This window comes from Vespa crabro, chromosome 24, assembly GCF_910589235.1.
Source record: "Vespa crabro chromosome 24, iyVesCrab1.2, whole genome shotgun sequence".
In the NCBI taxonomy this organism is placed as follows: domain Eukaryota; kingdom Metazoa; phylum Arthropoda; class Insecta; order Hymenoptera; family Vespidae; genus Vespa; species Vespa crabro.
Genome location: NC_060978.1, coordinates 2,541,092 through 2,558,371, shown reverse-complemented (window position 1 = coordinate 2,558,371; position 17,280 = coordinate 2,541,092). Strand labels below are relative to the sequence as shown.

The 17,280-nt window shown below is 33.0% G+C and overlaps 1 protein-coding gene across 5 annotated transcripts in view; it reads left to right on the top strand.

Annotated features, from left to right (window-relative positions):
- Positions 1–17,280, top strand: part of LOC124432165 (furin-like protease 2) — a 332,353-nt gene that overhangs the window by 309,614 nt on the left and 5,459 nt on the right. For 4 of the 5 annotated variants that reach the window (XM_046980815.1, XM_046980816.1, XM_046980814.1 and 1 more), the window contains 6 exons: positions 4,272–4,478; positions 12,211–12,505; positions 13,581–13,753; positions 14,644–15,309; positions 15,433–15,649; positions 16,328–16,802. In XM_046980815.1, coding sequence (XP_046836771.1) covers positions 4,272–4,478; positions 12,211–12,505; positions 13,581–13,753; positions 14,644–15,309; positions 15,433–15,649; positions 16,328–16,802 — 2,033 coding nt within the window. The remainder of the gene's footprint in view (positions 1–4,271; positions 4,479–12,210; positions 12,506–13,580; positions 13,754–14,643; positions 15,310–15,432; positions 15,650–16,327; positions 16,803–17,280) is intronic. The other variant, XM_046980818.1, reaches the window with a different exon arrangement.

Below are 17,280 nucleotides of genomic sequence, written 5' to 3'. Positions count from 1 at the left end.
AAACAACGAAAAAGGGAGAAGCTTAACTTTGATATTTCTGAAGTAAAATCCCTTTCGTTTGTAGGTGGTCTTTAAATGTACTCTTGAAGAATTCTCTCTTTCTCTTTCTCTCTCTCTCTCTCTCTCTCTTTTTCTCTATCTTTTTTTCTATCTAAGAAAGACAGAGAAAACGATAAAATACTATCGTGTTGAGAAAGACAATATTGTCTTTAGAACGCTCGACGGGACCACCTACCTTGCGTTTTCTTTACCAGGACAATAGAATCTTCGAGATGCGCTTTAAATCGAACGGCAGGAGTACGTCTTCGGAGAAAAGAGAATCCGTGATATTTCGATATTACTCTTCTCTAGATCCCATTCTACTTTGGAATAACGTTTACCTATTGCCCGTAATTCGTGAACATCAAATTCGTGACCCCGATAAACGAATTCCCAAGTCGCTCGTTATTTAATCCTTGAGAAGTTATGGGATAATTTTATGCATACCAAAGGAAGGAATGTCGAATTTTTCAAAAAAAGAAAAGAAAAGAAAAAGAGAAGATGAAGAAAACAAGAAAAAAGAACATGCGAATCCATCGAATTAATCGATCTCGAGATATCAAATTGAAAATATCTCTTCTTTTTTTTTCTTTTCTTTTTCTCTTTTTTTTTTTTTTTCTTTTTTTTTACGAATATGATGTTCCACATGAAATACTTATCTCTCATTTTTATTTATCTATCCATCTATCTATCCACGGTATAAGCTCGAGATATAAATGAAATATATATCGACGATCGAATTTGAATCTGTTTTTAAACATTTCTACGGATATTTTCCGGTCTTTTTTTTTTTTTTCATTTTTGGTTTAAAAAAAAATGATTATATCCCAAATGAAATATCTGTCTATCTGTTCGTTCGTCTATCTCCCTCCTTTTTATTTAAATCGAAAAAGAAGAGACTCCGGTCACAGGGTCCAATTTATTCGTGTCGAAAAGTTCGATTCTCGGAGATCGATACTTTCTCTCTCTCTCTCCCCCCCCCTCTCTCTCTCTCTCTCTCTCTCTCTCTATCTCTCTTTTTCTCTTGTGTTATATCGTCTAACTCTTCTAGTGTTAAGAAAAGGAGCTCTCGTTTTCCTTCACAACTCCTCGCGATTACTTATTCACGACACGAGCCGCGGATTTTCGATGTTTCTTCGACACCGACAGGATTTGCCGATTCTCTTTTACACGTTCTCGAGAAGGAGATCCTTCAACGACGAAGAGAACGACGGGAACAACGACGAATGTCTCTCGACATTCTTCGATAATACATACGATATATTCCTCGTGTCTTTTAGTTCTTTCTTTATTTTTTTCTTTCTTTTTTTCTTTTGTTTACTTTTATTTCTATCCTTTTCCTACTCTTTCATTCGTTTATTTCTATTTTTTTTTTATTTTCTCTTCTCTCACTCTTTCTCTTTCTCCTCCTTGGAACAAAATTTATGAATAATATGTATCGCGAATATACAATATGTATCTTCTATGCTGACTTAAGGATATAACGAGTTCATGTCACAGCAGTTTTCTCGAATAATCGTCGAAGACATGGTCGCAGGTTTACTTTACGAGCTTCATCCTCCTCCCCTCTTAAATCCCTTTTCCCCCTTCCCCCAAACCCTCCTCGATCTCTTTTACGTTTTACGATCGACTCTACGTATATTCCAAACGGTGCTGTTTTATGTTATTTACGTTCGCGCGATTATCTATTCAAAATATATCAATCGATTTTGGTCGACTCGCGATGGAAAGGATAAAAGAAAAAAACATGGAAAAAGAAAATTGGAAGATGAAGAAGAAGAAGGAGAAGAAGAAGAAGGAGAAGATGATGATGATGATGAAAAAGATAGTCATTCGCAGGATCGTTTTCTTCGATTATTTCTAGAAAACGATTTATGAACGATCTTGACTGCCCTATCTTGAATCTTACGTTGGTTGCATGCAAATTATAAAACGATCGATTGCACATTTGTGAGAATTCTGTATGAATGAAGTGAGAAAAAAAGGAAAGAAAGAATTTTAAGGTAAAAATCCTTAAGAAAATTTTGATCACGTAAACGTATATATGAAACGTGAGCGAAATCGTACGTACGGAAAGGATAATTTCAAGAATGATTTATTTAATGATTTTAACGGGAGGAAAAATGAAAAAGAAAACAAAAAAATCGTCGATACTTATGTTGATTGATAATTGCAATTAGAGATCCAATAGAAACGTGTTATGTTCCTCGTAGTGATATATATTCGTTCGATTAAACCTTCAAATAACATAAGGTTATGCTTTCTCGGGCGTACGATATTGTGGCATCGAAAGACGAAGTAAATAGAGATAGACAGAGATAGAAAGAGAGAGAGATAGATAAATAGAGAGATAGAGATAGAGATAGAGATAGAGAAAGAGAGAGAGAGAGAAGAGATTCCTCCATTCGATTGTGCATTCTCGAAGCATTTGAACGTTTCGTCCTTTCGGAAACGACCTTGTTGAGATAGACTCGAAATCGTTGAGCCGCGAACGATCAGTAAAGAGAGAGAGAGAGAGAGAGAGAGAGAGAGAGAGAGTCTACCTTAGCGTTCGTGATTCATAGGATGCATTTTCGTAAATGTCGTATCCTCGTCCTCATCCTCGTTCTCGTCCTCCTCATCCTGTTCCTCATCGTCGTCTTCGTTGTCGTAGTTGTCGTCATCGTCATTGTTATGTAGTAGTGGACACGAACATCAGAACTCGGAACTCGGCCGATCCGTACAATGCGTAACCCGCCTTGCATTCTGGATCGTTGCCAAAATGCAAAGATCGTGAATCTCGCGCCGGTGAAAGGGGAATTGCAAGACAGAGACAGGTAGAGAGAAAGAGAAAGAGAGAGAGAAAAATTAGAGAAAATAAAAAGTACATTTATTTTATTTTATTATATATAAAGAAATATAAAAATTATACGTAATGTTTAATACGAAATATGAGATAAACTAATATATATATATATATATATATATATATATATATATATATATATAAAAATAATATTATAAACAAATATTTATACATATATATATATATATATATATATATGTGTGTGTGTGTGTGTTTAATAAAATATGAAAAGAAAAAAAAGAAGCTGATACAAATCTCGGCTCTCTCTATAAAATTTTTTTTGTATTTTCTGACTTTTTCGGTAGTAGGTAAAAAAACAAAGAGAGAGAGAGAGAGAGAGAGAAGATACGCATGAACGAAAGTCGAAATAGACGATTTTCTCGTTCTACTCGGCCGTTCGGTACTCTCTCAAATTAAAGCTCTTCATTCCGAGAACGTTTTTCGTTGATTGCTCGATTAACGACCCGCATGTTCGCCGATCCGCGTCCTAACGACCATCAAACCCTCTCTCTTTCATTCTCTTGTGTTCCATCCTTCTCTCTTTCTCTCTCCCTCTCTCCTTCTATCCATATATACATAATATATATATATATATATATATATATATATATATAGAGAGAGAGAGAGAGAGAGAGAGAGAAATTCACGAAAAGCGTGGATATTTCGCGGCAAATGAAAGTAAAACGACATCGCCATTCGACGTCAAGAGTTCAACTAATTTACACGCTCGTAACTGCGCGTTTGCGTTTTACGCGTCCAACTTTATCCTCTCGTAGAAAGCAAAAAGAAAAAGAAAAATGAGTGAGAAAGAAAGCAAGGAAAAGATGGGAAATTTATCGAGCGTCGAATCGCCGTTAATTGTACTACCAACGCGCTCACCGATTATTTCCGCGATATTTATTTTAAGAAATGTGCCGTGAAAATTCGTATAAAGCTTTCTCTCTCTCTCTCTCTCTCTCTCTCTCTCTTTCTCTCTCTTTCTCTCTCTCTCTCTTTCTATCTATCGTGTTAATGTCGGCTAAATAAACGAATACCATGCCAAAATGTGAGATAAGTGGTAGAAGGATAGATAGCGTGAAACGTTGATAGATGTCATTTCGTTTCTATCGAGAAAAAGAAGAAAATAGAAAAGATAAAGCGATTAATTAATAATAATATTCAATTAGATTACACATAAAACTGAAACTATTTCTTCTTTAAAAATGAGAGAAGCCGATCGGTATAAATAATAAATTTATCATCGTCATATCCATCCTATGATTTTCTTGGCATTAGGAGAGAATGAAAAAAAATCTGTTATTCAAAGAACTCACAGAAATACAAATTCGGAAAAAAAGAAAATGTAAATAAATAATGAGAAAAAAGAAAAATATCTGTCGTTTTGCAGGTGCACTGGTTCCAGCAGCAACATGAAAGAAAACGTAAGAAGAGAGATTTCGAAGCGACATCCTTTGCCACTTTTGGCGATTATCCTCCGTTCTTCGAAGATTTTGGACCGCGACCGAGACAAGCGTCGTTTCATCGTCAAAGAAATCGAGGTGTACCCTTTCAAAATTTATTCACCGATCCGTTATTTAAAGAACAGTGGTACCTGGTAAGTATTATCTCTTTTATTTCTTCATATAAAATTTTTCTTTCTTATGCACAGAGCCGTTCACATTTACTATCGCAAGAAAGATTAATCGTAAGCCAGGATGACGCATAAAAATTTTATTCCTGACGAATGGCGATATAAAATAAAACAAAAAGAAAAAAAAAAAAAAAGAAACATGACCCAGTACATTTCGTCGGGATTAAATCAAAAATTAACGAAAAATAGATCTTAGATGATCAAACTGATATATGAATTTAATTAATAAAAATAGAATGAAAGAAGTGATAATAATAGATTTAATAAAATAAATTAAGAAAAAAATTGATTTGTTCTTTTGATGACGTTCTTACAACGTCATGACTGCATACGATTGATGGGCTTTCAAAAAAAAATTATATATACATCTATACATATATAAATACAATTGTGCCTTGTTGTGGAACTTTTCGATGGTAGGAAAAAGGGTTGATACTCAACATCGAAAATCTCCTTCCTCTAGCTGAATCTCACTCGTCTTGAGAAACTAGTAGCGAGCAAGTGAGTGCGACGAATTACGTGACGGGAATGTATCGTTCAACGAACCGTACGACATTCGATAAAGGTTCGGTGAGGCCTCGCAAACGTATTTTACGAAATCCGACTCTCTACGGAAGCGCGTGCTTCGAAAATCGTTTCGCTTCGATGAATGGGGAAAAATCGCGATCCGGTAAATTCGACGGTGCAGGAAAATATTCGAGATACTAAACGTTATCGCAAAATCGTCGATTGTTACTCAAAATTCGTGACATCGATATATGTATTACATATACATACATACATACATACATACATACATATATATATATATATACATACATGCATATGTATCTATGAATATAATGTACATCGTTATATACACATATGTATATATACGTAGGCGTGTATATTACGATTAAATTCTTAAAGAAAATTACATCAAATGAAATTTATTGATACGCTCTTATTTATTTCTTTTAATTTGTTTCTCATGAACCGTGATAAACTTTATTTATTTCCCATAGACAACGTAGAATCTTCTTATAGATAAAGTATAAATTAATGTACCTATTTATGTAAATAATAATAACTTTGCGAGATATTTAACTTTATCATTGATAAAGTAGTTAAATAGATTCTCGATTATTGGAACGATCGATTAATTGAATTTCAAAGAGTCCAACTTTGATAATACAACAAGACGCGTTAATAGATAAAATCGTTTCTTTGCAAGTAATTACATATAATGAAATACTTCGAATTGTAAAAGGATCATCGTCGTGTTTTTCTTTTTTTTTTTTCTTTTTTTTTTTTTTTTTTTTTCTTATTTTCTTTGAGAAATACGCAAACAAATTGTCAAATAATTTCATCGTATTCGTTAATCTATAAGTAGAAAAATTTTTCCTACGAAGCTCATTTTTATTAAATTATTTTCTTTCTCTTTTTTCTTTTATTTTTTTTTTTTCTTTTTTCTTTTTTTCTCTCTTTCGCTTTCACTCCTTCTCGCATTTCCAATTAACGAAGCTCCACGTATACGTATACATACATACATAAACTTCAACGTCGTACTGCCAACACAAAGGACCAATTATCGCGCTATAACGAACGACGACCACGTAATAACTTCGCGACTGAAATAATTTGCATTAATTCTCGTGTCTGTTTATCGTATAATCGAATGTCCGGTAAGGTCGAGGGGGAAATGTAAGCGAGATACCGAGTTAATCAGCCGAAATACCGGCATATCGAATCCGCTCATGCTATTACGATTGATCGCACCAAACGAATAGAGATACATTAAGCCGTTCGATACACACGTTTCTATTTTCAGAATGAAACTGATACGAGCATTATTCTTTTCTCTTTTGTTTATCTACACCTTCTTTTATATTTTTTTGTTTCTGTTTTTCGCTTTTTAGTTATTCGATTCAGAAATAAAATTAGAAAGAGAATGAGAGAGAGGGAGGCGAGGGGGAGAGAGAAATCTTTTGATATAAAAAGTATATATTAATTCGACCATTCGTACTAAACTGTTATTAATTTTGCATTAATATTGCATGTTATTATTATTATTATTATTATTATTATTTGTATCGAAAATTAAACCTTAAACGATAGAATTTCATCCTTTTCTCTCTCTCTCTCTCTCTCTCTCTCTCTCTCTCTCTCTCTCTCTCTCTCTCTCTCTCTCTCTCTCTCTCTCTTTCTCTTTGTCCCCATACTATTAGGAACATAAAGTGAAATGCACGAAGAGAGTATAATAAATTTTATTGTATCATATCCAGGGGAAAATATCATTTTGGAGGCATTAAGAAAATTAATTTCCATTCAATATTAAATGCTAATAATGATCTTTAATTGCATATGTTTTTCATATTTGTTTGTAACATAATAAAGAGAAAATAAATAAAGAAAGAAAGAAGGAAAGAGAAAGAGGCAACGACATAAAATATTGTTCAGCGATAAAATTTCTTTGGGATGACGGTATTAACGTAAATTTTGTTTATGATAAAACGTTCAAAAAGATTAAACGTCAACTGTGTCGTATGGAAAAAGAGAAAGAAAAAGAAAAAGAAAAAAAAAATAAATAAATAAATAAATAAATAAATAAATAAAATATAAATACACCTTTTATATACATACATATGTATATTACCTGCGTGGTAACAAACCTTCGCGAATAATAATATCGTTTCATGAATAAAATAGATAACATCTACTAATATAAATACTCAATGATATTAACGTTAATTTTACTGTGATCAACTCGCCGTGCTATATCCAAAAGCATAATTAAAGTATTCAAGGTTCGCATAGGTTAAATACCTTCGTTTCTATGCGAGCGCCCTTTGAATCTCGACGTCAAACGAAACTCTCTACGTTGGTTACTAATTTCCAACAAATCTCTCAATACAACGAACGGGTTATTCATTAACGTACGTCCATACGTTTATTGTGATATTAAATGAGAAAACTCGTTTATGGGAGGATCATATGCCGATGGCAGGATTGGCGACGATTAAAACGAGAAGTGTAAAAAGTAATAGATAGTGTCGATTATATCGATGAGGATAAAAAAAAAAAAAATAATAATAACAATGATAAAATAAAAAAAAAAAAAAATAAAAAAAAAAAGAAGAAGAATATCACGAGGATAATCGGACTTTCGAAAGGGACGTTAAAGTTCGGTAAAAAGAGATTAAAGTGCACTTATATATACTTTTTTCTTTCATCGTCATCGTCATCGTCATCGTCCTCGTTCTCGTCCTCGTCCTCGTCCTCGTCCTCATCATCATCGTAATTACTATTCCTTTTCCATCCGAGCTTTATATCTTATATTTCTTCTTCTTCTTCATCTTCTTCTTTTTCTTCTTCTATTTTTTTCTGATCTTTTTTTATTGCTTTTTTTCTTTCTTTTCCTTTCGATTAAACATATATATATATATATATATATATATATATATATATATATATATATATATTCCAATGGGAAACAGAACGTTCAACGTCGTTCATCGAGCTTTTCGCAAGAGCCAATTACGTCGCGCGATGAACGATGAAAAGCTCCGATAGAAAGAAACTTCGATCTGCTGAGAGAAAAGAGTGAGAGAGGGAGAGAAGGGCGGGAGCAGGGGTAAAAGCAACAACTCGGAATAACCGAGAGCTGCATCTCAATGACAACGTAAAGATCGTAAAAATTAAGTGTCACGTAGCATCGTGGAACGCATAACTATGGGAGATGGGAGAAGGTTTTCTTACGTTTTCTCTACTGTAATTCCCATAGAAAACGTGATACTTTCCCTTCGGGATAAAGAACTTCATCGTCCTATGGGATTTCTTGAACTCTTAAGAAGCTCTCTTTTTTTCCTTTTCTTTTCTTTTCTTTTTTTTCTTTCTTTCTAGCTTTCTTTCTTTCTTTCTTTCTTTTTTTTTCATCTTTCTGAAGAAAAAGAGATCAAGATAGGAGAGAAAGAGAGAGAGAGAGAAATATTCGCAATGAAATGAATATTTTAGTTGACAAAATAGAGAAAGTGAATATTTTATAAGAAAAAAAAAAAAAAAAAAGAAAGAAGTAAATAAATAAATAGAATAGAAAGAAATAAAAGAAGAAGAAGAGGAGGAAGAGGATAAGAAGAAGCTGATATTAATAAAATTATACAAATATCGAACGTAGTTGTATTATACATGAAAAGAATGAAAGTTTGAACAAATGGATGGGGGAAAGAGGGGTAGTGGGACGAGGGTATATATATATATATATATATATATATATATATATATCTTGTTTTCGAGAATAATCCGATAAATTTGCCGAGTAACATATTGTTGCATATGGCAAGTCACACGCTTACATACGTATGTAGATGACCGCTTTCGAATTTCACTTCGTGCTTCTATAACAGCTTCTCGTAAGGCAATCCAAACGTAGAGTTTTCCTCGACCCTTCCTTCCCTTTAAACCACCCCCTTTAACCCTTCTCCCCTCCCCTACCCCCCACGCCCAACCCATACCACTGGCAAATCGTACGTGATCCGTTGAATACAGCAAATTGAATTGCTATTATATGCGAGCGAGCACCGTTTGAGATTTCTTTTTCTTTCTTTTTTTCTTTCCTTTTTTTTTCTTTCTTTTTTCTTGTTTTTTTCTTTTTTTTTTTCTTTTTCTTTTTTTTTTTTGATTCTGCCTTTTGGTATTCAACAAACAACGTACGCGTCTTTTTATTTCTTCCCTTTTTCGAAATATTACATGCGCACACACGTGGTGAGATTTCCTTTCTTTCATTTCTTTCTTCTTTTTTGTTTGTTTGTTTGTTTTTTTCTTTTCCTTTTTCCTCCTTTCTTTTTCTTTTTCTTTCATTTATTCATTCAATACCTTTTTCTTCTAATAACAAGTTAGAATACGTGTGCACGTAAATAATATCGAAGAATCGTAGAAACTATCGAATAAAATGAATTTTTACAAAATGCATTTTTACTTGTCTCGCATAATATTAACTTTTAATTACTTTGCTATTGCAAGAGGAATTTGGGCGAAACGAAAAAAAAAAAAAAGAAAGAAAAAAAAAAGAAAGAAAAAAGGAACAAGCTGATGAAGTAAAAAATAAACACGCATTTGTGGCCGTGTGATAGAACGCACGTTACAAATCAATAAATAAGAAAAATTAAAAGCTACCTATTCCTTTGGCCTTTTTTACCTATCGACCGCATTCAAATTGCTCCTTAATGTACTCGTACGTATTAGTATCCAAGAGAATTGGATTAGTTTCGAGCGAAATGGCTGCGCGAAAATGTGTTTCGTAGCAAACAAGTGCAATTTCATGTAGTAACTTTCGACGTAGTTGTGTGCGTGTGATTTTGTGTATATATATATATATATATATAATATGTATGTATATATGTGTTCAGTACTCGGTACTGGATACTCGTGTCTAAATATGTATTCTACGTGCACGTCTATAAAATAACGAAGAGGCATTTATACAAATTGCTTTGACCGCTTTCGATTAATGTAACATAACAATGAAAATAATGGTAGATAGTATATATATATATATATATATATATATATATATATATATATATATATATATATATATATATGTATATACAATCGGGAAGACATTAGTGATGCATAATGAGGGTACTCACCACCAGTTTGTCTATTTACCTTTCCCATATATACATATACATATATATATATATATTTCCTACTTATCCTTTATCTTTTTTTCTTTTCGTTATCCTCTATCTTTTCTTCTTTTCTTTTATCGAAATTATTTATTTATTTATTTATTTATTTATTTATCGATTTATTACAAAATATTAATAACCCAAATATTAATTATTCACGATTTTCTACGTATCCCGTTCGCGTTTTCTGTCTTTTCTTCTTTTTTTTTTTCATTCTATTTTGTTTTTCTTTTTTTATCGATATTATTTATTTATTTATTGATCTATTAGATATTGATTATTCCGTCAGATATTGATTTTCTATGTGTCCCATTCCTTTCCTCTCTCTCTCTTCCTCTCTCTCTCTCTCTCTCTCTTTTTTGCTCCTTCTATTTTTTTCTTTTATCATTATTAGTTATTTATTTATTTATTTATTTATGTAAATATCGATTTATTAGACATTAATTATTCCATTATGATGTTAAATTTGATAATTGACGATATTCGCGTGAAAAAAAAAAAAGAAAAAACAAAACAAATTATGGATTTAAAAAGTTTACATAAATATTGGAATATTTACTGAAGTATTAAAATTTTTATTAAACGTGACAGAAATAGAGATATTGAATATTAATTTTAGTTTGATCATTACGCATTATATATATATATATATATATATATATATATATATATATATATTCTTAGATATGCAAATATTATTGCATAAACAGTAATACTTTTCTTTGTACGATAAAAATTAAAATGATACATGAGGTATATATGAAAGATGAGAAATTCAATCATATATACATTTGTATTTATGTACATGATTAAAATCGAATAATCATTAATAAAGAAAGATAAAAAAACGAAATAAAATAAAATTAAAAAAAAAAAAAAAATTAATTAAATATACAAAAGTAAAGAATACGTGGAAACGTAACTCAAACGTAAATTTTTTACGTTCGAAGAAATCGAATATCCTTTCGTTACTACGTAGATTATTATTACTTGTTAATATATATGTATATATATCTGTTCGTAGGAGTAATAGGATTAAATGTTTTCTTCCACGTGGCTTTACAATTTTTTTTCTTTTCTTTTTTTTTCCTCTTTGTCCTTGTTTCCTTTTAAAGTCGTCGAAACGGATACGTAGCTATCCTATGTAAATATTTACCACGGAATTATCTTAAAACGAAAGGTACACTCTCTCTTCCTCTCTCTCTCTCTCTCTCTTTCTCCCTCTCTCTCTTTCTCTCTCTTTACATTTCCCAATCTTTCTCTTCGCCTTCATTTATAGGTCGACTAAAAATATTCAGCTACTACCAACTCAATTAACTCAATTAACAAATAAATCTGTTCTTGGTAGGATCGAAAGGCAACTACGTTGAATTGGATTAATACTAAAAGGCTAAAGAACTAAGGGGAATCTTATCTCGTTGACGTTTACATAGCGTGCAATAAGTTTTGAAATAAATTTTGAATATAAAGATTTAATACAATTTATATATATATATATATATATATATATATATATATATATATATAATTTGTAAGTTATGTACACTATGCACAAAAGTACTTACGTTCATTGTTTAATTTAGTCACATAGGTTCATTCAATTTTATCGTGTGCTCGTTATCTAAGGATACGAAAAAAAATAAAAAAAAATAAAATAAATGAAATTACTTAGTCCTTTGATCGCAATCACGTTATCTCTCTCTCTCTCTCTCTCTCTCTCTCTCTCTCTTTCACTCTCGAGAAAGAAAAAGAAAAAAAGAAAAGCCTTGCACGAATTAATAATCGTGAATGCATTCAAATTACGTTCGTTAGATTCGACACAGTAAAAAAGATAAAAATAAAGAGAACGAGATATATTTATCCGTTTATCTATTATTTTTTTCAAATGTCGACGAGTATATACAATTTGTTGTTTCATATACATTTGAAAATATAATATTTTTTCCATTAATAATCATCTTTATTAATCTTTTTTCTTATTAATCAAATGACATATCTAATGAATGAAATAAATAATTTTCTTTTAGAACGGTGGTGCCAAAGATGGATACGACATGAATTTAGGACCAGCCTGGCAAAAGGGTTACACGGGTAAAGGCGTAGTTGTATCCATATTAGACGATGGTATTCAAACTAATCATCCAGATCTTGCGTTGAACTATGATCATGAGGCGAGTTATGACATCAATGATAATGACTCGGATCCAATGCCACGAGATAATGGTGATAATAAGCATGGCACTCGTTGTGCTGGCGAAGTAGCAGCTGTGGCTTTTAACCAATACTGCGGCGTTGGAGTTGCTTACAATTCCAGCATCGGAGGTAATACATTTTTTTTTTTCTTTTTATTTTTAATCATTTCGAAATAAAGGAACAAAAATGTTTATAATATGACAGGTTTATCATTTCTTTAAATCTAAACGATTATTCAAATTTCTCTTATCTTGCTTATAGTTATCTTGATTTTTTTTTTTCTTTCTTTTATAATTAATTACGTTTTTTAAATTGATAAAGTAAATATCTTTAGTTCCTGAAGATAGACATCACTTTATACTTGGTTGATAGTATCGCTCGTATTTACCATCTGTCGGTAAGAAACATTTTTTTTTAAAACCCTTTTTGTCAGGCAATATTCGTACACGAAAGTATAAAGTGTTGCCCTTTAACAGGCACGATATATCCAATTTCTATACATAAAAATTCTAACGTCGTAAATGTCGTAAGTTCAATATCGACGACAATAGTGAAATTCTTCTTAGAAAACACGCGAACTTCCTTTAATAATAATATTCGTCGTATCCTAAATAAATGAGCGAACTACGTTTAATCTCGCTTATTGACAGAATTATTTGAGATCACGTCGCGTTTATTATTATTCGAGATGCGTCTCGTGTTTTTGGGGATGCAATTAATTCAAGAATCATAGGATCAACCCCTATCATTGAAGAGAATTGACGAACTTCTACAAAATCTTAGCACGTAAGATTATACATGCATACATACATACATACATACATACATACATACATACCTACAATAAACATAAAGGGTGTCTCAAAAGTTGATATGGATGCAGACGAGAGTCATTTCTAAAAGAAGAAGAAGAAGAAAAAAATATAAATAAATAAATAAATAAAGGAAAAAAAGAGACAGAAAATAATGTCCTCCTTGTAAAGAAACAATAAAATAAAAAGAATGATTTCTAAATTTATGTCTCGTATTGGTTACTATCTGGTTGAAAGATCGATAATCTTTTTTGGGACACCTTGTATATATGATATGTATTTATATGTAGAGAGTAAGAGAGAGAGAGAGAGAGAGAGAGAGAGAGAGAAAGGGTGTAAGGGAAAGAGGGAATGTAGAAACTCACGCACGTACATACCTAACGTGTTTTCAGGCGTACGAATGCTCGATGGCCCGGTAAACGATGCCGTCGAAGCCAGAGCGCTAGGATTGAATCCTGATCACATAGACATATATAGCGCATCTTGGGGCCCTGAAGACGATGGAAAGACGGTCGATGGTCCTGGTCCGCTCGCTAGAAGGGCTTTTATTTATGGAGTAACAAGCGTAAGCGAATTTCATTCGTTTTAACTTTTATCTTTCTTTCTCTTTCTTTCTTTATTTCTTTCTTTCTTTCTAATTTTTTTTCTTCATTCTTTTTTTTTTTTCTTTCTCCGTCTCTCTTTTTCTCTTTCTCCTTTTTTCTACGAGTTATATTAGAGCGTTAAACTTTTTACCCCTCCATGATTCTCCAGGCGAAAAAGAAACTACTGTGTATTATCGATTCGAAATCCGATGAGAGCAAAACCCCTCTATGTTATGTAAAGTAGAATAACTTTTGGGCTGACTTCATGAATTTCTGAAATTACTTGTGTGACATTTACTACTTTTCTTTTTCTTTTTTTTCTTTTTTCCTTCCTTTTTTATTTTTTTTTTTTTTTTTTCTTGGCTTATCTCGTACGAATACTGAAAAATTCGTATTATTAGAACAGTTACAGTGAAATATCGATATTTCTTTAAAAAGTAAGTATTATTAATACCCACTTTGCTTGTATCTTCAGAGATACATTAGAAATATATTATACATTTAAATCTCTAATAAATAAAGTAATGTAAATTTATGATGGTGTCGTACGAAAAAGAAAGATTCAAAGGTCAAATTGTGTAGTATAAAAGTTCCTGTCATTCTAAAAAATATGATAATAAAGTATACGAGAAGAAAAGGCTCGTTTGGAGAAACATCGAAGCGTAATATATACATACATATGTGGTACATATATACATACATATATATATATATATATCATATATATATATATATATATATGTCCCAGAGACGTATGAGAGAACTCTTGGTATTTGCTCCTTCAAATATTCTCATGCCTCTCTATGTTATGCTTTGTCTATCATGTTATTTGAATAAAACGTTTGACGATGGACACGTACACGATGAACAGGGTCGCAAAGGAAAAGGCTCAATATTCGTTTGGGCTTCCGGTAATGGTGGTAGACACACGGACTCGTGTAATTGCGATGGATACACGAATAGCATCTTCACGTTATCAATATCGAGCGCAACTCAAGGAGGTTACAAACCGTGGTACTTGGAAGAATGTAGCTCGACCTTGGCTTCAACTTATTCATCGGGAACACCTGGCAATGATAAGAGCGTTGCAACGGTAGACATGGACGCTAAGTTACGACCAGATCACATATGCACCGTAGAACATACAGGGACATCTGCATCGGCGCCATTGGCGGCTGGTATCGCTGCATTGGCTCTAGAAGCAAATCCAAGTTTAACCTGGAGAGACATGCAATATCTCGTAGTGTTAACGTCGAGATCTGGACCCCTCGAAAAGGAACCCGGTTGGATACTGAACGGGGTCAAGAGAAAGGTCTCTCACAAGTTTGGATACGGGCTTATGGACGCAGGCGCTATGGTCAGTCTAGCCGAACAATGGACCAATGTACCATCACAGCACATCTGCAAATCCGACGAAATAAACGAGGAACGGCCCATCGATCCGACTTACGGATATACCTTGAGCGTATATTTGGACGTTACAGGATGCGCTGGATCCTTGAACGAAGTTCGCTTTCTCGAGCACGTTCAGTGTAAGGTAACGCCCTCGATTTTTTGATTTTTAACTCGAAGAGAGAAAATTTCTCCAAGTATTTATTGATCTTCTTCTTCTTTTTCTTTTTCTTTATGTACGTCCCTTTTAAACTGATATATCCATCAGGTATCTCTGAGATTCTTTCCACGAGGTAATCTAAGGTTACTTTTAACCTCACCAATGGGTACCACGTCAACTTTACTCTTCGAAAGACCACGAGACGTTCTTAGCTCCAGTTTCGACGATTGGCCTTTCCTAAGTGTACATTTCTGGGGTGAGAAAGCCGATGGACGTTGGACATTGCAGATCATTAACGCCGGAAGTCGGCACGTCAATTCCCCAGGCAAGTATTCATCGTTACTATTTCAAAGTCCTAGATTCACATTCTATTATCCAGATCTCGAGTCGCTCATTAGATAATTTTATTATCGAGACGTTCCATGAATTCATAATCATTCGATGCTTTCCCCAATGATCGAAATATATCGTAGACGATTTAATCAATAACCGATTGCAATTAATAAGCGCAAACGTACGACAATATCACGTTTATTCTGTCTCGTACATTTCCAATCTCATATTTTACATCGATGACTAGCAATTGAGATTTATCGACATTTGAAAAAAAGAAAAATCCGAATGTTCCCATTCTCGTCGTGATAAGTGTATCGAGTAGTATGTCGATTCGATAAATTTCTCATACTTTCGATTATCTTTGACGATGAACAAACAAAACGTAGTGTAATTTTTGCGAAGTAAAAAAAGAAAAAAAAAGAGAAAGACCAAACAAAAAAGAAAAAAGAATATAATTTACTCATTATTTCTTCTCGCGAATAATTTTGTTCGATTAATCGATCAAACGAATTTATTTATTGATATTGAATGAAATCAATGAAATAAATCGAAAAATATTTTTGAGAACTATGTAATAATTTTAATATTAAAATCTAATATATTCTGACGGAAATATTTATTTATTTTCTTTCTTTCTTTCTTTCTTTCTCTCTCTCCATATACGCAGGTATACTGAAGAAGTGGCAACTGATATTCTATGGAACAGCAACGAACCCTATCAGGATACGGACACGTCAATTTAACCCGGTACAAGCGCATTCTCCGTTCTCGTCCGTGCATTACCCGTTCTCGATAGACGATGATCCGCTAGCTCAGGACCATCGGGACGACACCGACTTCTTTGCTCCGTCTACCTTTCAGAGTTACCAGGGACCTTACGCTGGTGCAGCTTCGAACGTCCATGCATCGGTGGCCACTCTTGATGGTTCCTCGGCTCCAATCTTGACGAATCGGTTACCAGGCGATACAGCAGCAGCTTCGGGATTCGATTCACCTTCGGTTCCATCCTCTCAGATAGCAGATGGTTCCTTGGATACAACCAGGCAGATACTTCATGACTGTGATCCACAATGCGATTCTCAAGGTTGTTACGGAAAGGGTCCAACGCAATGTGTCGCCTGCAAGAATTATCGGCTGGACAAGTGAGTTATTGGATTACTTTCGGTGATATCATTTTCTTCTTTTTTATATTTCTTTTATGATATTTCTCAACTTTATCTTCTTTCTTTTTATATCTATGCTAATTGTTCTTTGCTTTTTCATCTTCCTTTTTGATTAATTCACTTTCACGATGAAAAAGAAAATAATTCAAAGTTATTAGAACTAAATTGATGAAGGAACTTTCCAATCTTATTTTTTTTCTCTATTTTCTAATTCGAGCATGTTGAAATTGTCTTCCTCATTGTGATACTAATCAAAACGTTTTGTTCTCGCTAAATAATGCTACCGAGAGTGATGGAACTCTCTCTCTCTCCCTCTCTCTCTCTCTCTCTCTCTCTCTCTCTCTCTCTCTCTCTCTCTCTTTCTCCCTCTCTTTCCCTCAAGGATGGGGTGACAAAGGATCGAGCGTAAATTAATCGTTTTTGTCTGTGTTCGTGTGTAATAAAAACCAAAAAATAA